Source organism: Pithys albifrons, chromosome 2, assembly GCF_047495875.1.
Source record: "Pithys albifrons albifrons isolate INPA30051 chromosome 2, PitAlb_v1, whole genome shotgun sequence".
Lineage (NCBI taxonomy): Eukaryota > Metazoa > Chordata > Aves > Passeriformes > Thamnophilidae > Pithys > Pithys albifrons.
Window position 1 is genome coordinate 99,439,641 of NC_092459.1, and position 24,071 is coordinate 99,463,711.

Below are 24,071 nucleotides of genomic sequence, written 5' to 3' on the forward strand. Positions count from 1 at the left end.
TGTGACAGTCTTGAGGACTTCCCTGTCACTGTCCAAGCTCGCTCGGCCGTGGCAAATGGACCTCAGGATTTAAATGGCGGGGCCAGTTCTGTGCACGCTGTGCCTCACCTAAAAAATCCACTGTGCAGGCTGGAAGGGCACCCACGTGGGAAGAGCCCTGCCCAAATCTTTGCTGGCAAAGTCTGGCCATACACACATAGAAATCAGCACACTACAAGGACTTCTGTTTCAATATGACCCTTTCATATTAAAATAAAGGAACAGCACCAGTTTCATCAACACTTCCTGTAAGCCCACACCTCCAGGAACACAAATACAAACCATTGCACAAAACAATAATATGAACAAATGTGACTACACTCCAACCTGTGAGGAATCTCTACACACTACAATGGCTTTAACATTCACAACTCATGTCCTTCAAAACAGTTCTATTTCTGGGAATATCATAACTTTAATATGATCCTAAGAACTATTGTAGAATCAGAACTCTCATCACTCAACTTAGTTCTGCCTCCAACCATCTGAGTGTTTTCCCATAGTCAGAAGGAAAATAATTCCTACAGGGCTATAGATCTGGAGGAATAAGGAAGGGGGAAAGGAAGAAAAAAGAAAAAAAAAGAAGAAAAAAAAAAAAGGGGAAAAAAAAGAGAAGAGCAAAGGTATGGTCAAAAGGGGGGAAAAAGCCCCCAGGGTGGAATAACGGCCTGAGTGCTGACAACTCAAAGTGAGCAACATTGCAAGCAGAAGAGTTTGCTTTTTCAGCCTAGAAGTATGATTAGTTCAGGTCAAAGAAACTTATCCTTTAACCTTTGTTTCCTTTCCATAACAAGATAAGCCACAGCTGTTTTCAAACTTCCTGTGTTTTCTGCTCTTGTGGAAATGAGTAGCAGTTCCTTTTTAACTGAGAAAGCAAAAATGGAATTATGTCTTTCAACATAGTCTGACAGTCACAGATCTCTGGAGTCAAAACGGCCAGTTACATAACAAAGGATGACTCCAGCTCAGCTTAATGCCTGGACTGGTGTCTTTCCACGAGGAATAGAAGGAAGAATGTAGGCCTGTTTCTTGAGAAGACTAACAAATAAGCTATATTTAATTTATGTTCCTAATTTAATAGTTATGTAGGGAGCACGAAAGACAGAATGCTAACTTCCTGAAAAAGAGAAAAAATATATTTGACTCCATCTTCTGTACTGCTATGACATTTGAAACCCATCACCATAATGCTAAAGGCTGATTTGCACACAAGAAAGGAAACCACTCCAAATGTAGACACGGCTATCAAGACAAAGAGTAGATGCACAGTTAAACATCTGCACTTTTCAGTGTGTGCTGATCCACAGGTGTGTACAGGTACAAATACGATAAAATACAATAAAGTACCTTTTCTTAATTTCTCTGTTAACTTATGCATTATTTCCTTAAATTAATTAATCTAAAAGAAGCTTACTAAAAATTTCCTTACTAATTAATCAAAATGAAGCTTTAACTTTATAACACGTACTTTTCTCTTGCCCCTTCATCTGGGATCCCTAAACAAATTTCTCGATCAAATCTCCCAGCTCTCCTCAGTGCAGGGTCTAGTGAGTCAGGTCTGTTTGTTGCTCCGATAACAAGGACCTGAGTAGTGGCAGCCACATTATTCAAGTCTAAAGGAAGGAAGGAAGGAAGGAAGTTAGTACTCATACTCACTGTCTCAACTTTGTTCCAATATCTGTGGGTCTCTGTTTCTGCAGCACACAATAATACTCAGCACAGATAAGCTAACCAACAGTCATACCACACTGCTGTTCATCTTTATTTCTACTACCTAGAACCTGCATTTTGCACAATCAAGTAAAAAGAGGCATTTAAAATTAAATTCAACAGATTTTCCCATTATTTCTGCTTATACAATAGACAGACATATAATGCTATACAACAAATCGCTGTGAAAATAACACAGGAACACCTCCTCAAATTTATTAGACTCTTCCCATTACTCTCCAGTGTACCAAAATATGAATAATTATTACCACTAGCTCCTCTAAAGTAAACACATGTCACTACTGAAGGAAAGCAAACAGTGAGCCTGATAATTAGAAATCTGAGTTTAGCAAAGATGTTCCTGAAACTGACCGTCCATACAAGTGAGGAACTGAGCAACGATCCTCCGCTCCATGTCCTTCGATGCAACTTCTCTTTTTGGGGTGATTGCATCGATCTCATCAATGAAAAGGACACACGGTGCACTGGACTAGGAACCAGAAATATTAACAATTACCAAATTACACTGGCAGAGCATATTACAAGAAAGAATCTTTTCCTGTTTTCTGATCTATAATTACTACCGTAAATCTGCTGCACAAACAACTGGTCCTGGAACAATTCCATTGTTCTGACTATCTGGAAAGTCACCAGACTATGAAACTGCATGAGATTCAAAATGTCTCTACATGCTGTTCAAAATTTAAATATACCTCTATGTTGCTTTATGTTTTCCATAAATATTCTGTTGTGACTGCCTGCTTGCTTAAGTCCCTAAACAAAAACCACACAAGAAAGGTTTGCTTTGGTTTTTTGTTTGTTTTGTTAGTGACATTAGAGCTGTGGAATTTCAAGAGCTAATATTACTGACACACATAATGAAACAAAAAGAGCAGTAGGTGGCCATGAACTGCAAGACTACTACAGAGCCTGGCCTTGTCCAAAGAGTTAAAACGAGCAGTTAGAAACTCCTACAAGCGTTCTAAAATTCCATGTACATCATAAAAAGTCCACACTAATTTGGAATAATAATTAGTGTAGCTAATAGAATGGTGACATGAGATTATTAATATTCACAAAAAGCACTCGTAGTACAAAGGGGAATACTTAAGGAAAACACTGGAATCATCTTCCAAGGAAGTTCCATATAAAAAAAATCATGTTGCACACCCCATGCATTGGGTGTTATGAGGCACCAGCGGCGCCATCTACCGCTCATTCCCTCTCCCACTGTGCGAGAAGGGAAAGAGCCACCAAGATTTCGCAGCACCTGCATAACATGGAATGATGTCCTTTTACCTGCACAAAAATTCATACAAAGATAAAGTAGAAAAGCTACTGAAGTGAATGTGAGAGACTACAAGAAAGGCAACAGACTTTACTTTTAAACATATTTTATGAAATAGATGTAATTTCTGCAACAGTAACTTTTAGAGCAACCTCTCCTCAATCACTCTACATGAAAAAGATATGTAATTTCTAAAACCACTTTGCTATAACCTATTTAATTTTATTCTAAACAACACCTTAACAAGGCTCTCTAAAAATGAAAACATAATACATTAACAGCTTCACAAACAATCTTTTTGCCTTGTTTATCATTCTTTTTTACAGGAACATACTCTAAATACCTACATACAGTCGCTGGGAAAAGTAGAAAAATGGAATAAAGTTGGAAACCCAGAAGATTCTCAGAGGTCAGGAACAAAAAACTGTCCTCATGAAGTAAAGCATTAGGCACATACTAAAAATCAGAAAAATATGCATTTGTTTAAATTTAAATTATCTCAACCTGTCTTGTTTTGTTTCTTACTCAGTTCAGAGGTCACACCAAAGCAAGACTTCAACTGTAACTTGTCTCCTCTTACCATATTTGTTCCAAATTTCCTACTTTATACCTAGACCCACAAAATCTTAAGTCTCTCACATTCACTCAAATTCCATGCCATACAAAACTAGCAAAAAAGACCCTGTGACAAAAAAGCACAATCAACTGCTCTTTATTTTTTTATGTATATCAAGCCAAACAGCTCCAAATATGTAAATAATTTCTGTTGCTCTCTTTACATTGCTATGATGAACTATCTTTTGTCAAGGCTTCAGAACAGTAAGCTTTGTGCCCTATGACATCATGACAGTACAATGGAATTCTGGTCACAGGAGGGGAGACAAGTCATATGTATAAAGATTCACTCACTAATATTCACTCAAATTCAAACCACATCAACAAAGTATGTATCTTTACAAAGAAAGAAACAATTCACAGTGTTATTTCCAAGGAGTGTCTCACCACAGCCTGCTCAAACAATTCTCTCAGTTTCTGCTCAGATTCCCCTGACACTCCAGACACAATCTCTGTTGCTGCCACTTTCAACATCGGGAGCTCAAGTTCCTGGAAGAGATGAGGAACATTGTATGATATATCTGGAGGTTAGAAATGTTGGCTGATCCTGAAGACAAATTTTCCAATCTGACATCTTTTACACCTACAAATTCTTGAACCAAGACTAAAACCTAAAGAGCTTTTAAAAAGATTAGTAGCATCATCCAACTCAAAATGGGTCTGAGCTATTTGGCCAAGTAAACAGAAGTGGATATAAAGAAACTCCCTAATTCAGTTAAAGAATGACTGCACTGCCAAATAGCTTCCCACCTTGGTTCCCAACCAAGACCTTCTCAGTGCATATACTTCAGTTAGTGCTTGGGCTCCCCTCTTAAAAAAAAAGTCTATCTCTATGCGTAACAGAGCATTGCTTAGCAGTGTGCAAGACACTCCCCACCAGGTTGGGTTCCCTTAATCCTGCTCCACAAATATCTCAGCAGGACTGTACAATAAGACACTTGTAAAACGCACACTCAAAGTTTTCTGCTACTAAAATTAAATAAATAAATACAATGGTGACTTTGACAGACTTCAGGCAGTTGCAGCCTTATTGCACACTGAACTATCAACACCAATAGTGTCACGTGCTCTGAAAATGTCAGTTTGACACAGGCAAGGCAACATCCAGCTTGGGAACTCAGAAATCAACTGTTTAATGGATGCCACCCAGTAAAATCAATGTAATGACTCATAAAAGATAGTAAAGTTGAGTCTGGACTTAAAATGAAACACTATGGTAAATTTAACCACAAGTACCTTCGCTTTATACCCTTCTCAACACCTGTGCCTTTGTTGCTGTCCTGAGAATGCCTCAGAACAATTTCAAATGTAAAACCTCGTCACTATGTCTCTTCTTTACATATGATGTTCTGTCAAGTACAGACTCAGATGGAATTCAAACAAAGGAACTGAAGATTAATATATTTCAGACTATCACAGGAAGGACAGTGGCAGAAGTGGAACAATCTAGTCTATCATGAAGGAGGATTATTTTCTTTCTCTCTCAATAATTCAGAAAAAGATGAAACTGTAAATTTAAAGCTATCTCACCCCAGCAATTGCCTGTGCAAGTAATGTTTTCCCACATCCTGGTGGCCCATGTAAAAGGAAACCGCGAGGTGGGACCACACCTAAGTGGTTATAGACTTCGGGATGACAGATGTGAATGAGCATCTTGCATATTTCCTATTAAGAACAAGAGACACCTTCATTTAAATTACAGAAATCAGTATTAGAGATTGCTACTATTACAGACAGGGCAAAAGTAAGCAAGTTCTGTTTATTAATCTGATTTTAGTGACCACTTACAGAAAGATTAATCCAAGGAAAATAAACAACTTTGTTGCTGTTGGTATAAGCAGCTCTTCTCAGTGACATGCAGATGAATTCTGCAAGATTCCTTCTCTGTCCTTTTTTATGTGATATTTTATTCAGGGCACTCTGTAGCCCATAAGTAAAATTGTAACTAACCTTTAAAGTTTCATCATTGCCTCCTACATCCTCAAACGTCACAGAAGGGCGGTAGAGCTCTGGTCCCTTACTTCTCACTGTTAAGGAGGAAAAGTCACACAAATTTGGCCATGGTATAACAGTAATTGCTAACACCAAACAGGTGCTCAGCCTAAAAAATTAGCTAAGCCCATGAAGTAGTATTATTTTTTAGTAGTAGACACAGGCCTGAAGTATTTGTTTAGTAGAACATTATGGCTAAATGTCTTTAAAAAAATGCTTGAGGTCACTTCTGTGCACCTCAAAAAACACTTCTCTGGTAACAGATTCCATGGTCAAATACCACCTCTTTGGTGTAACACACCAAAAATAACTTCTCACCTTTGTTAAGTAACATGGATTCAATTTCTCCATCCACATCTGGAAATTCTTTCTTTTTTCTTTTTGTTCCCTTGCCCTTTACCTTCTTTCTTTCACTTTCCAAGACAGAAAATTCTGTTGATTTCTAGATCATAAAACCAGAATCAGATATACAAAAGCTTCCAAGTCAGTGAACTTCTGCAAATAGTTACAAGAAGTAAATGTGTGTCTATGATGCTTAACTTACACATATTATATAAATAAAGGCAAGTAAGGCAGGAATTTAACCTTTTCTTTTTGTAGAAAATCCTTTTTGTATTTAGGATTTGCTCTTTTTGAAAATGGATTAATTACACCAGTCACTTTTTTATTAAGAGGACATGCTTATAAGCAAACTGACTTTCCCTGCCCAAACTACCATCCAAAATCAGAAATCCTTTTTTGGCACACTACAGAGCAATTCACTCTGGGGATGAATTAAACTGTATGAATGTATTTACTCCACTGAAAACGATTTTTGTTACTAGTAAGTCACAAGAGGTTATAAGAAAATATTATTCAGTACTAACACAAGTTAACTGCATCTAAGAAAAGGTCTATTACAGGATAAAAGAAATAAAAAGAAGTTCAATGGTGAAAGTTTCTGTTGCTTTTTTTAAGAATACTGGATTGCCAACATTTTACAGCTTAAAGATCTCCCTTGTATTAATTTTCTCTATATAAAAGGATGTAGCACTGCTAGGATAAAGGAATGATTTGTCAAATGTGCCTATTCAGTAAGCATTTTGTGTAATTAGAATGGCAGATGTAAATGTAGGTCTTCCTTCACATAAAAAGTGGGCTGCTGAAACATCTGGTCACCCAAGCAATACAAATGTTAACTCACATACATAAATGGAAAGCTTTCAACAGCTAAACAAATTTTTGTTTTCTAAATAAAACACAGTTGAGGGGAAGGAGGGGATCACAAACTGGGTAATACATCTAGATGGGGAGCAGAATCTATTTTTAACAGCTTTATAAATCAATGCAATTTCCTTTCAACTTCCACAGCTTTGTCCATTCAAAAAACTTCTGATTTTCCCAGGCTCACTAAGACTTAACCACGTGTTATGGGTACAGCAAGCCTCATGCCAGGTAGGCTGGACACTGACAAATAGAGAAGTAACAGCTACTTATTCCATTCCACTTATCTTTCTCTCAGTATGGGCACTGAACTGGGCCTACCTAATACTAAGGACTGTATTTTCCTCAAAAAATGTGGAAGAAATTCCTAATTTGGTGACTTTTTACCTCCATGCAAATATGCTTGAAATGGGCCAGCAGGTTCAAAAATCACTTCTGACATGGCAGAACAACAGGCTAAGACCTTCCTTCTTCAGAAAACAAGCTCAAAACAAGTGCACTAATGGGCTTATGCCAGTCTTTCTTTTCTATTTAACATGTTCACTATCTGTAAAGATGCGTGTTTTTAACAAAAATATTATATTTTAAAAATCCATAGAGAAAGACTGTCTTTTTGGTCTTAGTATCACCCTTCAGAAGCCTGTCAAATTACACAAGAATCATAGAATGGTTTGAGTTGGAAGGGACCTTGAAGATCAATTATAGTCAGACTTCTACTTTAATCATCTTGGGTTTGTAAAACACAATACCTCAGAAATTGGTTTCTTTTCATCTCCTTCTGCATCCTCAGAAAGGTCAATGAAAAGGTCTTTTCCACACGGAGTTTTATCAACGAACCAGCCACTGTCAGAGATGTGTGTTTCACTTCGTGCTCCTGGGGACACGGTGCTGGTTCGAGGAGCTGCACGGGAAGGAGGAGGAGGAGTCTCCACTGGGTCAGTTTTTGGAGTGGTTGGGGCAGAATCAGGATTTCCTTTCTTGTATAAGCTCAGCAGGGAACTGTTCATGTGATTTGTAGACTGTAGATTCACACATTTGAAGAGAAAATATAAGGGACAGATTATAACTTGGATTATATATAGTAAGAGGCCAATAAAAACTATTTCATAAACACACTTTAGCATTACCCCGCTGGAGAAAACAGGCATGCAGCTTCCAACCCACTCTTCTGCCAAACAAATGACTGCAAATAAAACTACATGTGCCAGCTAAAAGGGCAGCAGCCTTTGCAAGTTACCCTGAAACGACCCATGTTAATTGCCAGGCACCTCTCTTCATGGGTATGTCGGTTCCTTCAATCACTTCATTCATTTGACAGCCAAGTCTTTCAGGCCCCCAGTGTGCTTTTCTCAAAAGTGATTCTCCACCACAGGTTCTACCCGTTTCTTCAGAATTCCATCTCCTTTCAGCTCTATACATTCTCAGCTGGAATTGCCAACTCTGACTATACCTTCTACCTCCACTGTTAAACTCTCCAAGTGCACTTTCTCAACATAGAATCATGTATTATGCAAAAACACAAACAATCATAACAAAATACAACTTACTAGATCTTCTGGATAATCATCATAATCAGAGTCATCTGTAGTACTTCCAGTAGCCCTTTACATGGAAGAAAGACAAAAACTCAATGTCTCAGAGCAGAACTGCAAGCGAGACATCCATAAAACAAAACATGCAATTTCAACAGTGTGGCTCCCCACAACCACGACAGGTAACCTTTGGACTGGAGTTGGACCAAGGGTTGGACTTGACAATCTCGGAGGTCTTTTCCAACCCAATCGATTCTATGATTCTATGATTTGGCTGCAGAGAAATTCCTGATTTGCATGCTCTAAATTTTCTACCATTAAGAGTCAATAACTGCATCCTTTCCAAGTCTGTGACGAGCTGGATCAACTTGTCCACCTGGCTGAAAGACAATCCTAAAAAAAAGGATCAGTCTTACTCAGTTCACCAAGAGATCACACAATCCACCAGTGCTGGCACAAGGGAAGCAGCAAATCACTGTTCAACTAGACTAGTCCTTCTGACAAAACTGTCCTAATTTCCCACAAGAGCCTTAATCTATATCACAGGTTACAGAAATCATAACAGTCCCTGAGACTACGCCCAGGTTTAGGAGTCAGGAAATCTCATTCCCAGTCTCATACCCAACTGGTGATTTAGTCTGAATAGCCTGTCTTGTAGTCTTATCTCTCAGATGTAGCCAATATCTCTCACACTCAAGAAAGATTAAATAAAAAACAGAAGAAAGGAACTGAATCATACAAGGACTGGGGCTTATGTGGAAAACTCTCAAGGAAGCCCCAAGGTTATCTACTAATTCAGGGCTCTATGTTCCCCATAGAGAGAAATCATGATTGGCTCTAGTACCTGTGTGTCTTCGGAGACAAAAGTGCTTTCAATAACTACAGATAATTTCTGAAGAAGACAAGCCCATGGGAAATAAGGGATGTACCTGTAACCTTGAAACTACCAAAATTCAATAATATGAAGACAGAAAGCTTTAAAGAAATGATAACACCAGTGGCATTATAAATCTACTGGTAAAGATTATTCTTACTCATTTTTGTCTTGTCTTGCTCTTTTTGCCACATGTTCAGCTTCTAAAACTGCTAAATCTTCACGTTGTTTTTCATTACTGATTATTTCAAACACTGAAAGAAAAAGTTCAAGATTGTTAAGGAAACAGCCAAGGCATAATCAAAGAATTTGGCATCTCAGACATAACACTAACAGAACTACCTTTTGCAACTTGTATTCTAAAGGCATTTCTTTTTCTTCGTCCATATTCTGCACTGAAAACAAAGCAAAACAAACAGGTTACACCAACTGATTTGTCCCTCAACATATTCTCATTCTCAGGGGGAAAAATACATGGCAAGTTGATACCCAAGCTTCCACACAGGTTCTTATTAAAAACCAACTGTGTGAAAATGTGACTGTTTTTTTCTGAAGCCTGGAATAGCTCAGTCACTGGGATGAAACCAAACCACTAAACTATGTTGGTCTCAAAGGGGATGGTTAGTAAAAAGTATCAAGGTCCTCTTTAATTGTAGGTACAGAGAAGCTGTAATATACAAATGAGCACACTGGTTTCTATTTCACAAGACTAATGATGTTTTAATTTTAATGCACACATGAACATATGGACACAGGAATATGGTCCAGAAAAGACAGTCCAGTAAGGAATAACTGTGTTAATTAATAATGGTCACTATGAGAAATTCTGACTCGGTGAGTACCCTTTAATGCAAACAGAAATCATCAACCTTTTACCTTCACTTAGTGAAGGTAAGTGTTTTGCTTACTTGCTTTTATACAACAACCAATAGAGGCAAAACAAAATCCCAAGACCCACAGGGATCCTAAGCAAAGGGGTTTGCCTCATCTTCTCTAACACGGCACAAATAAATAGAACACAAAAACATAAATGAATGCACTTCTCCATCTTCATTAATCCCTGAAGGCTGAAGCACAGCCTTTCTCCCCATCCAGAAAAGTGTAACAGCCTAAAAATAATTAGGCAAGACTAACTGTCCTGCTGAGCAACTGAGCAAGACCTGTCTTACTACATCCTATGCCTGAACTGAAGAGTTATTTTCTTCTCATATTTTAAACTCACTGGGGTAAAGGCCAACATGCTGCAATGTACCTTTAGCTGTTTAATTAAAACAAAAACATCAACCCACAAAAATACCAAACTGCAAGGGGATCTTGTAATCCCAGTGCATTAATAAGATACGAGTTATATCAGCAGAGGGAAACTCTGGGGGGAAATGATCTTATGTTTCAATCGACCTCAACAACTGGTAATGAAGTTAACATAACAAAAAATAAATTTCTAATTAGAAATACACAAATGTAAGATAACAAAATAATAAATTTGATATTTTAAATGCAGATTATAAGAATACAAATCTTGGCTCACCTGTAGGTTTTCTGCAAATCAGATGCTAGAACTGCAATGTCAACATACTGTCCACATTTACTGCTTGCAAGATACTGAAACAAAGAATGTTAAGCAGGGAATAAGATCTTTGTCAATCACTTCACCAGAAAAGCTAAATCAAATATGCCTATTTCAAACTCTACTCTTCTTAGAAGTTAAAATGAAAATCAGAAACAGCTTTTCACTGCCTTGCAACACACCACAGATTATTTCCCAATGAAATGGGAAATGCTTATTAAATCACAGATAACAAGGTAGCTCTACTTCCCCAGGAAAGGCAGCATCCTGCATTTTGGGGCTGGGCCAACTCCAATGTTTTTATTTACTAAGACTGATGGCTTTGTAGCCCACTCACTACCTTATTGTCAGTCCTAAAGGTCATGGTTCCTCTCAGCAAACCTGCTTTTGTTTTAGATCTGCTACCTTAAAAATGAAACTCTGTATCAATCAGCATGAATACTGTCATAATAAGACCTTTAATCTTTACAAGATGTTTCAAAGAATTACAGGAAAGCGCATTAATGAAAATTCTGTCAAGCCTTTTTATTGTTATGACAGCAGTTCATCAAACGCTTTTCAAACCACAATTACGGAAGAGTGAGAAAATTTACTAAATTCCATGTGTAACTCTACTCCATTTGCTCTCTTCCCTCACCCTCCTAATCCGCAGTGAGAAGCAGTTTTGATACAGTAAAGGTCAATTCCTTCTTAAAAGGGAGAAAGAAAACAGAGAATCTCCCTAAAAGATAGTCTCACAGAGATGTCACAGCAACAAGAACTTCAAAACCCCATTTAAATTAATAGCTCTATTTAAAATTATCAAATTGAATACAGAATTATCTTTTCAAAGTATGTTACACTTCATGTTACCCATGGGCAGCAATGGCTCTGCAGGAAACATCAAGCCTACCACGAACCCTACCATAAAAAGGCTTTTCCACTTCAGAATAGCCAAGACACAACCACTGTGATCTTGTAAATTAAACCAAGCAGGTTCCCTCAAGCAGCCACTTGCATTTTAAGGAATTCAAAGCAGAGTACACTAATACAGAGGCTCAAAAAAATGGTATTTAATTAACTCATAAGACATAACACAGCACTGTGCCACTTGAAGGAATCACTGTTTTCCCTGCTCTTCACACACATACTAGGGAAGCAATCATATCTTCTCCTTTTCATAGAATCATAGAATCATTTGGGTTGGAAGAGACCTCCGAGATCATCAGGTCCAACCCTTAATCCAACTCCACTTTAATTACTAGATCATGGCACTCAGTGCCATGTCCAGTCTCACCTCAAAAACCTCCAGGGCTGGAGAATCCACCACCTCCCTGGGCAGGCCATTCCAATGCCTGACCACTCTGTAAAGAACTTCTTTCTGATATCCAACCTAAACCTCCCCTGGCAGAGCTTAAACCCGTGCCCTCGTGTCCTACGGCTGGTAGCTATTTAATATAATCACTATATGTGCTTCCAAATGTAAACACTGACAATTTCCCAATATCACAGAATCAATTAGGCTGGAAAAGACCTCTCAGATGATCGAGTCCAACCTGTGACTGAACACCACCTTGTCAGCCAGACCAAGGCACCAAGTGCCACCTCATAGAATCATAGAATCGATTGGGTTGGAAAAGACCTCCAAGATCATCAAGGCCAACCCTTGGTCCAACTCCAGTCCCTTTACCAGATCATGGCACTCAGTGCCACATCCAATCTCAGTTTAAAAACTTCCAGGGAAGGTGAATCCACCCCCTTTCTAGGCAGCCCATTTCAATGCCTGATTACTCTCTCTGGAAAGAATTTTTTCTGATCTCCAACTTAATATTCCCCTGGCAGAGCTTGAGCCTGTGCCCCCTTGTCCTATTGCTGAGTGCCTTAAGCAGCTCCAGAGACGGTGACTCCACCAGCCCCTCGGCAGCTCATTCCAATGTGTAATCGCCCTTTCTGTGAGGGAATTCCTCCTAATACCCAAATATATATATATATATATATATATATATATATATACACATACACACACACACATATATATACACCTATATATATATGCCTATATATGCACAGGTGATTGTGTACATATATATGCACACGTACACATACACCTATGCATATACATATAAATGCACATACACCTGTATAAGTACATACATACCTGGTATATCCATACAAATCTATGTACCTCTACACTCTGAGTGAACAACTCCCTGCAGCGCTCCAGGCTGGGCATAGAGTGGCTGGAGAGCAGCCAGACAGAAAGGGACCTTGGGGTACTAATTGACAGGAAGCTCAACATGAGCCAACAGTGTGCCCAGGTGGCCAAGAAGGCCAATGGGATCCTGTCCTGTATCAAAAATAGCGTGGCCAGCAGGACCAGGGCAGTGATCCTTCCCCTGTACTCTGCGTTGGTGAGGCCACACCTTGAGTGTTGTGTTCAGTTCCGGGCCCCTCAGTTCAGAAAGGATATTGAGGGGCTGGAGCGGGGCCAGAGAAGAGCAACAAGGCTGGTGAAGGGACTGGAGCACAAGTCCTATGGGGAAAGGCTGAGGGAGCTGGGGTTGTTTAGCCTGGAGAAGAGGAGGCTCAGAGGTGTCCTCATCACTGTCTAAAACTACCTGAAGGGAAGTTCTAGCCAGGTGGGGGTTGGTCTCTTCTCCCAGGCACTCAGCAATAGGACAAGGGGGCACGGGCTCAAGCTCTGCCAGGGGAAATTTAAGTTGGAGAGCAGAAAAAAATTCTTTCCAGAGAGGTATTGGAATGGCCTGCCCAGAGAGGTGGCGGATTCACCACCTCTGGAGCTTTTAAAACTGAAATTGGCCGTGGCACTGAGTGCCATGATCTGGTAAATGGACTGGAGTTGGACCAAGGGTTGGACTTGATGATCTCGGAGGTCTTTTCCAACCCAATCGATTCTATGAATTCTCTTTGCACTAATCGCACACCCGCAGCAGCCGCCAAGTCTCAGGCTTGGAACTAACGAGGAGGGCAGAGGAATGTGTGAAAACAAGGGGAAATACAAATCAGAAAACGAAGTAAAAATACAAATAGACCTTTCTAAAGCCTTTTTAAAGGCCCTGAGAGGTCAGGGCCGGGCTTTGGTCTCCCTCTCCCCTGAGCGGGCTGGGCCGGGTGCTCCAGACCCCTCAGCGAGGGGGACACACACACAAACCCCCGCCGGGGCCGGGGGTAGTCGGGGCCGGGGAGGCGTTAGGGCCGGTACCGGGGTGGGGGGGTGGGTATCGGGGCCGGTACCGGGGTGGGGGGGTGGGTATCGGGGCCGGTACCGGGGAGGGGGGGTGGGTATCGGGGCCGGTACCGGGGAGGGGGGGTGGGTATCGGGGCCGGTACCGGGGTGGGGTCGGGGCCGGTACCGGGATGGGGGGCATCGGGGTCGGTGCCAGGGCTGGCTGGGGCCGGTCGGGGTCGGTACCAGGGGGTGTCGGGGCCGGTACCGGGGGGAGTCGGGGTCGGTACCGGGGGGAGTCGGGGTCGGTACCGGGGGGAGTCGGGGTCGGGGTCGGTGCCAGGGCTGGCTGGGGCTGGGGCTGGGGCTGGGGCATCCCATGTGGGCGGTACCTGCTTGACGCGCTGCTTCAGCCGCGGGTCGACGGTGCGGCCGTGCCGGCTCCTCATGGCCCCCCAACGCGGGGACTCCATTTCCCAGCAGGCCGCGCGGCCGGGCCCGCCCTCGCGGGGCGGGTGCTACGGCGGCCGAGAGGGGCCGCGGCGCAGCGGGCGCGGCGGAGGTGGCGGGATGGAGTCGGTGGTTTTCATCTTCTCGCTGATCGACTGCTGCGCCCTCATCTTCCTCTCCGTTTACTTCGTATCCTGCTCCTCCGGCGCTGGGGGCGGGCAGGGTGGGGGTGCCGCGGCGGACTGGGTCCGCTGGGCTGAGGGCGGGAGGGGCTGCGCTGGGTCATGGCCGCGGTGCGGGGGCCCGCGGAGCAGCCGCCGGGACCGGGGGATTTGGGGCAGCCGGAGCGCTCGGCTGCGGGAAAGCGCTGCGGGATTCGCTGCCTGGAGCGTGGTGGGTGCTTAGAGCACCGGGAGCAGAGGGAGCGGGGGAGCGGTGGGAGCGCTGCCCCTCGGGAGCCGGGCGGGCCCGAGATGTGCGGCCGCGCGGCAGCCTTGGAATTGCCAGGGATGGAATTGCGAGGGTTGGAATTGCCAGGGATGGAATTGCGAGGGTTCCGTGTCCTCCCTCACTGCGTGCCGGAGCTGCGGCGCTCCCAGGCCCTCGGCAAACAGCATTCCCATGGTCTTTGTTAGGGACGCGCCCGCAGCCTTGGCTGTGGCGATGTAAAGGCACAGATCTGACTCCCTTTCCTTACGTTTCTCAGTAAATGAGAACTGGCTTTTACACCTCTTTCAGTCCTACTGCTGTTTCAGAGTCCAACAGAAACAAGTAGAGAAGCACCTGCAAAAAATTCATTCTAGAAGTATAGGTTACTTGTTGAAAAATTGAAAGCCTTCACCTATTTTTTAGAAATATAAAAAATACTGTTAATTTCCTTGGAGTAAAGGACCACGGCTTTACAGGGCATAGCGTGATGCATCCTAAGCCTTTTTTGAGAGGACTTTTCTGTCTGAAATATTAATATTTCAATTGCAGAAAGTTCATTCAATAATGTTACTTTCTTACTGCCTAACAAAGTATTAATTAATCCAGTGTTGCTGTAAATGTTGAAAAAAAAAGGTGGGTTCACTTTTTAAAACAACATTATTGTCAGGAGACTTTAAAAAGTGCATTAACTTTTTGTTACTTTTAAGTTCCTGCTTCAAGGGTTGTAGTAACTTGGATACTAAAAACACTGAGTTTGCCTCCCTCATCTGTTGTAAGGGTTGAACTGAACTTTGTTCAACACTTGCCCTTGGGAAAATATCATAAAATCTCTTGGCCTGATGATAAAATGTAGCCAAGGTTTCTATCTAAAATTGGAGTGAGTTGTAACTAATTGAACTATGCGTTTGGCAGATAAAGGTAGAACAAGATGTCTATGCTGAGAGCAAGAGGGTTCTCCCCAGTTTGTTGGCTGAAAATAAAGCTCTGTGTCTTACAGGTTACCATACAATGTTTCCTTATCTTGGACTTCAGATAATCACACTATCAGATTTGGAATGTGACTACATCAATGCTAGATCGTGCTGCTCCAAACTCAATAAAGTAAATGGCTCTTCTTTGCCTTTAGTGTGGTTCAAGAAAACCACATCCTTCATCTCAGCATCACAAATACCTGGGGTGTAATGTGTATCTTACGAGCCTTGACTAGCAGTACTTTGCATGCCTCCTTTATTTCGGACTGCTTGTCTGTTTTGCGTGCCCATCGTTCGGCAAATTCAGTCACAAAAGGGTGTTGTTCTGCCCCCTGGTGCTACAGGATGGGCTGCTGCAGTCTCTGGAACTGAGACTTCAGTGCTTCACAGAGCTCCTGAGTTCTGTGCCTTGGTTTCTGTAGAAGAGCCACACCAAAGGAATCTGCTCATGACTGAACTCTTGAGATCTTTACAGCAACTTTCTCGGATGCTTCTGTGTAATTTCTAACCTCTCTTGAACGGGAGAGTTTTACTGTGATAAGAGAAAGTATAATTTTAAACAAATCTGCTTAAAAATTAAATCAATGTGGCCTTCCCACATGTGCTTTGCCTTTGATCTGAAGGTACTTTTTTTTCTTAATGTGAGAGAGAATGGTACAGGACACTATCAAGCCAAAAATATGTAATTGCCAGGGGCTGGGCTGACCCAATTTAACTATGTCAGTCTTCCTATTGATCAAATTTGTTGTCTGTTCCAAGCCTGAGGCTGTTTGTACATCCCATGTCTGTGCAGATTTTAATTCTCTATGTTCCTAAATCCACTGTTCTCTGTGGTGATTTCAGATGAGCACTCTATACTTTTTTACTTCCTTTCTTAAGTGCTTGTGTAATATAGTTGTGTTCAAACAGCTGCTGTGGTGCCCTCTAGAAGTGTTTGTAATACTTGGATAAAGCACCTCTTCTAATACCTTAGGGCTTGGTTTCTGGCTTACTTTCCTGGAATCTGCCTGAAGGTATAAATTTCTCCCCTCTGTGATGGAATCACATTCCAACAGTTTCAGAGTAATTCACAGCCTTAAATATATCTTCTCAATATATGTTTTATATCACAGAATCACAGACTATTCTGAGTTGGAAGGGACCCACAAGGATCATGGAGTCCAACCCTTAAGTCAATAGCCCACACAGGGAATTGAACCCTTGACCTTGGCATTATTACAACCAAGTTTTAACTGAGCTAATCTGCCTCTGCCATGGATGTTTTTCTCTGAGTTTTAGATTATTAACATCAGAACTTCATATAGATCTGTTTTTCAGAAAGGAATTTACCTTTGTGCATATAACTCTCTTTTTTTCCCTTTTTACAGTGGGTGGTCCCTGAGGTGATTGGCCATGCTGTTGTAACAGTATTAATGCTTATTTCATTGCACTGGTTCATCTTTCTCCTTAATTTGCCAGTAGCAACATGGAATATATATAGGTAAGTGCACAGGGCTTGGTGTGCTTTGTTTTTCCCCACTGTTACCAGTTTAGTTTTAAGTGTAGTACAAAGATAAATAATATGTGTCATGATGAGATGTTTCAGTTTTGTGTTCCTCAGCTGCTACCAGTCTTCATTGATCAAACCAAGATAAAAGCTCTTCTTGCAATTAAAATTACAAGAAACCAAATAGTGTAAAGGATATGAAGCTTTTGGTCTTTGCTTCCATTATCTCTAATGCCCAGGAATCTCATCTGGTGGGTCATTCCCCAATCCATAGGAAATAATACCATATTAATTGGGGTTATGAAGTAGTACTGCAAACAGAGTTGTTAATGTTTTTCATGCTGTGCCAACACACCTGATGGTCATATCAGCAAAAAGTGCTTAGGTCAGCATGGCCATTGATTGTAAAACCATTGGGCTGTGGTGGGGTCACCAGAACCCTCCTTCCTTTACTGACTTGTCTCACCCTCATCTGCATTGGTTTTGTTCCCCATCATGTTTCTTCCTGCTTGAAAAAGTTTGCAGACTTTTCATCCTAGGAGAGTTGTCAGGGTTATTGGTCTTGGTGCCCTGCATTGCCACCCCTTTCAAATGGTTTAGTTATGAGATGGGGTTTCCTTGTGGCAACACTGGGACTGTTAGTTCCAAAAATGTTCTTTTTATCTTTTATCATTGGCTCTTTGGAGAACTGACCCTTTCCAGGCATTAAGCTAATGCAAACTGGGTGCGAATTTGTCACAAGTTGTCTCTAATCACTACACTACAGGAATACAAAAGTTTGAGGTACGGGTAGGAAAAGTTGGCTGTAATGTTTGTTTGCCTGAACCTGTTAAACAAGAAGTTTTACAGCTCTTGTCAAAACAAAGTTGTTATCTCTAAACTGCTAATCTGGTTGTTCTTGGGCAAAACAGCCATGAGTGCGTTCATCACCCTTGTTTTCAATGGCACTGCCGGCAAAGCCTTCAGGTGTTTCTAAACTGGAGGAACATTGGACAGTATCTAACTTTATGCTTAACAAAAGAGTGCTGCCTAAATGCACACACACAGGGCATGTTTTTGCCTCTTTTTGCTTGGCCACCTCTCTGCACAACTGTTCCCATAATGACCAGTATTTGATCACTGCTGGCAATTCAGAGTTTGATGTTTCATTTAGGCAACGCTGTTTCTGCAGAGACACTGGAAAGAGAATGGATGTTCTTTGAAGCTATTTTTAAGAATTCTTGTACTAGTTACCCTCTTGCTGCTTCATTTTCTGTACTTACGTTAATTTTTAAAGTAGCCACTTGCTTTCCCTTCTAAGCCCTGTCAGAGTGAATTTTAAAAGACAAATTATTTCTATTTCTACACTTCAGGCACTGAGCTTTGACTGCTGTTTTGTATTGAGAGCTCTCATATTTGTCATGCATAAATGTTCTGAATATCCTAAAATTCAGAATTGTTTCCTCAATTTTAATTGTGTAGTGTGGGCAATAAATGAATCTGACAATATGATACTTTGCCTGTCCTGCCACAGGAAGTCAAGATGTTAAGCCTGTATCACTAATCCTGCCTGCCGTCTGTGGATCAAGGAGTTTCACTCAGATTAATAGCCTGGATTATCCCACCTGTAATGAAGGAGTTAGAGATCTGCAAAAGCAAGTGTGGTGTCTGGCATTATCAGTTCATCAGGAGCTGTAGTGCTAGGACAAGAAGTAATGGGTTCAAACTAAAAGACTGGAAATTTAAGTTAGATATATGGAAGAAACGTTTTGCCCAGGGAAGCTGTGGATGCCTCATGCCTGGAAGAGTGGCTTCAGGCAACCTGGTCTAGTGGCCTTGGCAATCAATGATCATTAAATCCCTTTGAACCCAAACCATTTTATGATTATAAAGGAAATCTGAAGATTTTGAATACAACATATGTTTGAACCAGTGTTCAATGGAGAAAAGGTATTGTAGTTGGAAAATAGTGGACTGTAAAGTAGTTAGAGTACACTGAAGAGAAGGTGTAAGTTACTAAATTCTGTTCAGGTGGGAACAGATGAAGTGTGAACCCATTATCACAACATCTGGAATCAGCTAAATGTTTTTACATCTTCTTGGTATGCTATTGTATTTCTGCACACAAATTCAGAAGGGTTTAAGTTTATTGTCTATTCCAAAATGAGTACAGAAACAAAAATGATTGTGTTGAGATTTAAGAAGTCTATGCTTTGTAGTAAAAGTGATAAGGTGGAACAATATCTTCCTGTCAGTCACTTTTCTTCAAAATCTGCCTGATATCAATGAGTAAATGGCAGTTACAGGCAGTCCTGACTTAATTTACTAATCGTATGAAGGATTTCATTGAGAGGAGAGAGGTTTTGTATGACAGAGGCATCAGAAATAAATCCTGGGAAGCATGAATTGGTCAAAAACAGCATCAGGGGAGACTCAAACATGTTTATTTTAACATCCGTCTGGCCCTTCTTGTTCAGCATACTCCGATGATCATTTAATTTAGTTTATTCTTTTGATGAATTTTGTAGTGTCTCAAGTGAGACAGTTTTGTCTTACATTCTCCTTGTTTTGGAACTTTTAGGGAAGTGTTCAACTTTTTTCTTTCTTCTTTGTTGTATTGATCTTGAGAGAATGGGTCTAAATAATGTGATTCTTGCCGTGTCTTTAAGTAGATAATACTCATCTTAAAACTGAAAGGGTAACAAAAAAAAAAGTTAAAAAAATCTTTAAAAAGCAGGGAAAATTCTGACCAAATCTTCTACATCCCTTTAAAAGTTGTGTAATTTAGAGGGAGGTGTCATGTTGCTGTGGCAGCAGCTTTCACTGAATGGAAATACTGAAGGCAATAATGTTGTATCCATTAAAGCCGACAGTTTTCTTGTTTGCTGTAGAATCTTTTTCGCTGCTTAGAGTCTGACAACTGCCGTGACTTAGGTCTGTCAGCATCTACCATCATTGTATCTGTGACTAGTTTCCTTAGATACAAGCTGTCCTAATTTGTGGGCCTCTAGGAAAAAATATCTCACAGGCTCTGCAATTAAGTTGCAAAATTTCAGTGTTACCATTTTTCTTAAAAAGCAAAATTAATACGTGCTGCCTTTATGGCACTAATATCCTAGACATATAGAAAACTCTGAACTCTATTTCTGGGATAAATTGGTACAGGAATCTTGTGTTCTTCCTTTTATTCCAATTAAATGCATTTTACATTCCCAGTAAATGGACAGTAATTTCTGTTTAATACTGAAAATAGAACAATCCTTTAAAACTTCAAATTTAGAAGAGAATTTCAAACTGGAGTTAGTTCAGATGAACTAATTTTCGTGAAACACAATTGTCTTTTATATTAGTCAAATATGCTGCAATGCTTTTTTAATGCCTCTGTGAAAGACACAGTAGTCTTATCTTCTTTTTTTCCAGCCTTGTACTGCCATTAGAGAACATCCTTGTTTCTTGTTCCCTTACTTCTCCTCCTGTTATTGAAATGAATGTTGTAAGAGGTGTGGAAATGCCTGTTGGAATACAAGTGGTGCCATTTGAGTATATAATCAAAAAGCCTTCCCTTCCGAGATGACTTTTTTTATTCCAGCTTTAAGACAAGTAGTTAAATTCCCATACAGAAAGAATATTAATCCAAGAAGGTAAAGCTGTATGACATCTCAGTGAAAAAAATAGTATTGTTCTAGCCTGAGCTCAGCTGGAGTGAGATGTTCATGTGCTCATATTTGCTCCCTTGAGAAATGCATGGGACAAAACAACATGGTACTTGCTGAATTTTCACAGGACACGAGCATTTGGTTGGCTGGTTTTATGCTTCCTTTGCTTACATTTCACTTGGTTACACTCAACTTTTGTTCTTATGTGGAGGTTGGACAGCACATCTTCAGTTCTGCCCAGGCTCTCACCACGTCAGTCTCAGTGTCAGTGTCAGTGCTGAGGTATCCCAGGCTGGCTGTGACAGACAGGCATAACACACAGATCCTTTGTCTTGTCTTACACCATCTCATTTTGACAACCAGATTTTTTGCTTATTTATATAAAGGTTTGATTTTGCTACATAAATCACTAATTCTTAGCTAAACTAAGTTTTTTCCAGTCCCTTTCATCTAATGCATCTTTCCATGCTGGGTGGATGTTTTCTCCATGACAGCAAGTAACTGAACAGCAACTAAAATGAACTGGAATTGGCTATTACCTGAAATCTCTCCCATTTACACATGGGAAGCTGGGCTGATGCTTCCAGTACTTCTTGTTCTCTTATTCTTTGTGGGTTTTACTGGCAGAGATACACACAATATCCTGAAATAGAATTAAAAAAGAACTCCCTTACCTTGAATTGTGAAACAACTCTTCAGATGAACATCTCTTCTGGGAAAGCTCTTTGCTTCTCCTTCCCCTGACACTCCCTAATGTTTCAATGATTGTATTTTTGAGTTTTGTTGTGTGGTATTTTTCTTTCTTTATTCTTAAACTTTTCAGGTACATTATGGTGCCAAGTGGAAACATGGGAGTGTTTGATCCCACAGAGATCCATAACCGAGGACAACTGAAATCACACATGAAAGAAGCCATGATTAAACTGGGCTTTCATCTGCTCTGTTTCTTCATGTACCTTTACAGGTTAGTTTCAAAAATGGCTCCCAAGGAACAAAGGAATTGTCTGCCTGCCATTTTTTTCTCTTCTCTTCTAGTGTAATTGCTGGTATTCATGTCTATCTTTCTGCATCCTGCTAAGCCTAAGTAATGTATTTTGACAGCTATCTGTGGGCTCATTATATACATTTATTCCTTCTGATCAGACATTGTTTGAAAACTCAGGCTACTCCTCAATCTCTAAACCATTACAGGTACAATATAGAGTTACATGCTTTCAGCACCTACAGTAAGTGGCCTATTTAGAAAGGAAATAATCTTGAGGATCCAGTTTATTTTTCAAGTTCTGTTTTAAAAAATAAAGTTCATCTGGCTAAGTTAGCAATGGATGAGTTCTGTGATGGGGACACTTACAAGATGGAAGAGCTCCTGGCATTCTGCAGTAGTGTTACTTCTGCAGCCCTTGTTGTAAGCAAAGCACGCAGCAGTTGCCCTGACTTTCTATTTCAGGTTGAAGTGCAGCTCTCTCGTGACAGCAAGAGCTGTTCCTGCTTTCACATGCTTCAGTAATCCACTGGTGTCATGTTTTCTGTTTTGTCACAGTATGATTCTGGCTTTGATAAATGATTGAGACGTTGAAAAAGAACCATTATCTGCCAAATTGGGTCATCACTCCAGTGACTGGTTGTGGAGCCTCAGCCACCTTCCGAACACACCTAGATCAGTGTCGTCATGCAGTATATTTTGCCTCTTTGAACAAGAAATATTTTTCTGTATTTTTAACATAAAATATTTTCAAAAGACATTGGATTTGTGTAGCAGTTGTTTTTGTTCCTTTACAACCCAAACTGCTGGAGTTGCTGTTTCTGTAAGATGCAGTCCTTGCTTATGGAACTGAGCTTGTAGGATTTAAGTGGTGAGAAGGGAAACTCATTTCAGCAGCATGGGCTGGTAATGATGGTAGTTCCAGAACAAGTTTAAGTGCAGCTGTGATAACTACTTCTTACTGAAAGGTGTCAGGATGTGCCTCTGGCTGTCAAGCTGTCCTACCTCAGCCTAGTTTGATGCAGTGCTTGGAACACATTTCACAGTGGAACAGTAGCACAGCTTGCATCTTTGTGTCAAGTGTTTTTTCCAGGTAAAAATCAATGGAATAACAGTTACTCTTTTCTCCTTTTCCACACCTCCTTCAAACAACCCATGTGAAGTCTTGTGTTTGGATGGATTAAGATCCCTTTGGTGGAAGTGACACTTGTATGTAAGAGTGAAAAACAGATAAATAAGAAACATGATTAATACTTGCTTTTTCCCTTCAACTCCCCTTTTGTCATTGAAGTACATCACAGACCTTCACATACAGTAAACATCATCTTGCACCAGGGTTGGAGTTGGTTACAGAGCAAAAGACTTATCTGCAGTTGCCACTCCATGAATCTGCTGTTTCCATATCCAAGAGTATGTCTGGCTCAGGAAAATGGTCTGGTAAACCATAACCCCATTTATCCCATTCTGATGTGAGTCTGCTTCAATGATACCAGCAAACTAAGTTCTTTTTGTGCAGCTCTTGCATCAGTGATAAGTGTAGAAACCTGAGCTTGTACCCTCACTGTCCAATAACTGTCTAATTTTTTTTATATGTGCTTGGAAGTAGGTCTCTTGAAACAAACACCAAATTAAAACACTTTAAAAATACACTTCTGTAATAACATCCTAAAATGTATGAGCTTTTTCTTTTAAAGTACTTGGGTTTTTAGTGTACAGCTGTAGTTAACAGATTGTTTCTGTGGCCAGCAATGAGAACCCTGATGCTTGATTTCTGTAGATACCTTGTGTTCAGTGTTTGTTCTAGCAAAAGTCTGGCTGTAAATTTATGATGGATAGAGTCCCAAGTTCAGCTGTTATAAAGATGAAAAACTGCTGAAAATTATGCTCACTAAAAAAGAACTTAAGGAAACAACTACCCCAGCTTTATGCCACTGACTACTTGACATCACAAAAATCAAGATACAGAAAGTACTGCTCTATAAAGCTGAAACCCAGACAGGATATCAGTCTAGGAAAGGAGAGCAAGTAAAACTTAGAGTAGAAAGTCAGAAACTTTTGTTGCAGTTTATGTGGCAGGCAGTTAAATTATTTAATTTGTACAGGAGAAAAACATACTACACATATTTTGGGTG

At 40.6% G+C, this 24,071-nt stretch overlaps 2 protein-coding genes across 3 annotated transcripts in view; one reads left to right on the forward strand and one right to left on the reverse strand.

Moving 5' to 3' along the window:
- Positions 1-14,455, reverse strand: part of NVL (nuclear VCP like) — a 42,729-nt gene extending 28,274 nt beyond the window's left edge. The window contains exons 1-12 of one of the 2 annotated variants that reach the window (XM_071579435.1): positions 14,379-14,455; positions 10,782-10,855; positions 9,596-9,648; positions 9,414-9,507; positions 8,395-8,449; positions 7,597-7,866; positions 5,963-6,086; positions 5,603-5,679; positions 5,183-5,317; positions 4,040-4,141; positions 2,122-2,239; positions 1,508-1,652 (exon numbers count right to left, since the gene is read on the reverse strand). In XM_071579435.1, coding sequence (XP_071435536.1) covers positions 1,508-1,652; positions 2,122-2,239; positions 4,040-4,141; positions 5,183-5,317; positions 5,603-5,679; positions 5,963-6,086; positions 7,597-7,866; positions 8,395-8,449; positions 9,414-9,507; positions 9,596-9,648; positions 10,782-10,855; positions 14,379-14,435 — 1,304 coding nt within the window. In that variant the 5' untranslated portion in view covers positions 14,436-14,455. The remainder of the gene's footprint in view (positions 1-1,507; positions 1,653-2,121; positions 2,240-4,039; positions 4,142-5,182; positions 5,318-5,602; positions 5,680-5,962; positions 6,087-7,596; positions 7,867-8,394; positions 8,450-9,413; positions 9,508-9,595; positions 9,649-10,781; positions 10,856-14,378) is intronic. The other variant, XM_071579443.1, reaches the window with a different exon arrangement.
- Positions 14,456-14,513: 58 nt separating this feature from the next.
- Positions 14,514-22,699, forward strand: CNIH4 (cornichon family member 4). The gene is made up of 5 exons (XM_071579466.1): positions 14,514-14,625; positions 15,898-15,966; positions 17,204-17,316; positions 21,781-21,921; positions 22,498-22,699. Exons 1-5 carry the CDS (start codon positions 14,557-14,559, stop codon positions 22,523-22,525), a joined length of 420 nt encoding a protein of 139 aa, XP_071435567.1. The 5' UTR covers positions 14,514-14,556; the 3' UTR covers positions 22,526-22,699.
- Positions 22,700-24,071: the final 1,372 nt, after the last annotated feature.

Excerpts from the sequence above, each read along its gene's own strand:
- CNIH4 (XM_071579466.1), top strand. The coding sequence starts at position 14,557 with ATGGAGTCGGTGGTTTTCATCTTCTCGCTGATCGACTGCTGCGCCCTC. Across the intron at positions 15,967-17,203 it reads GCTGCTCCAAACTCAATAAA|TGGGTGGTCCCTGAGGTGAT; the intron begins GTAAATGGCTCT and ends CCCTTTTTACAG. Across the intron at positions 21,922-22,497 it reads TTCTTCATGTACCTTTACAG|TATGATTCTGGCTTTGATAA; the intron begins GTTAGTTTCAAA and ends GTTTTGTCACAG.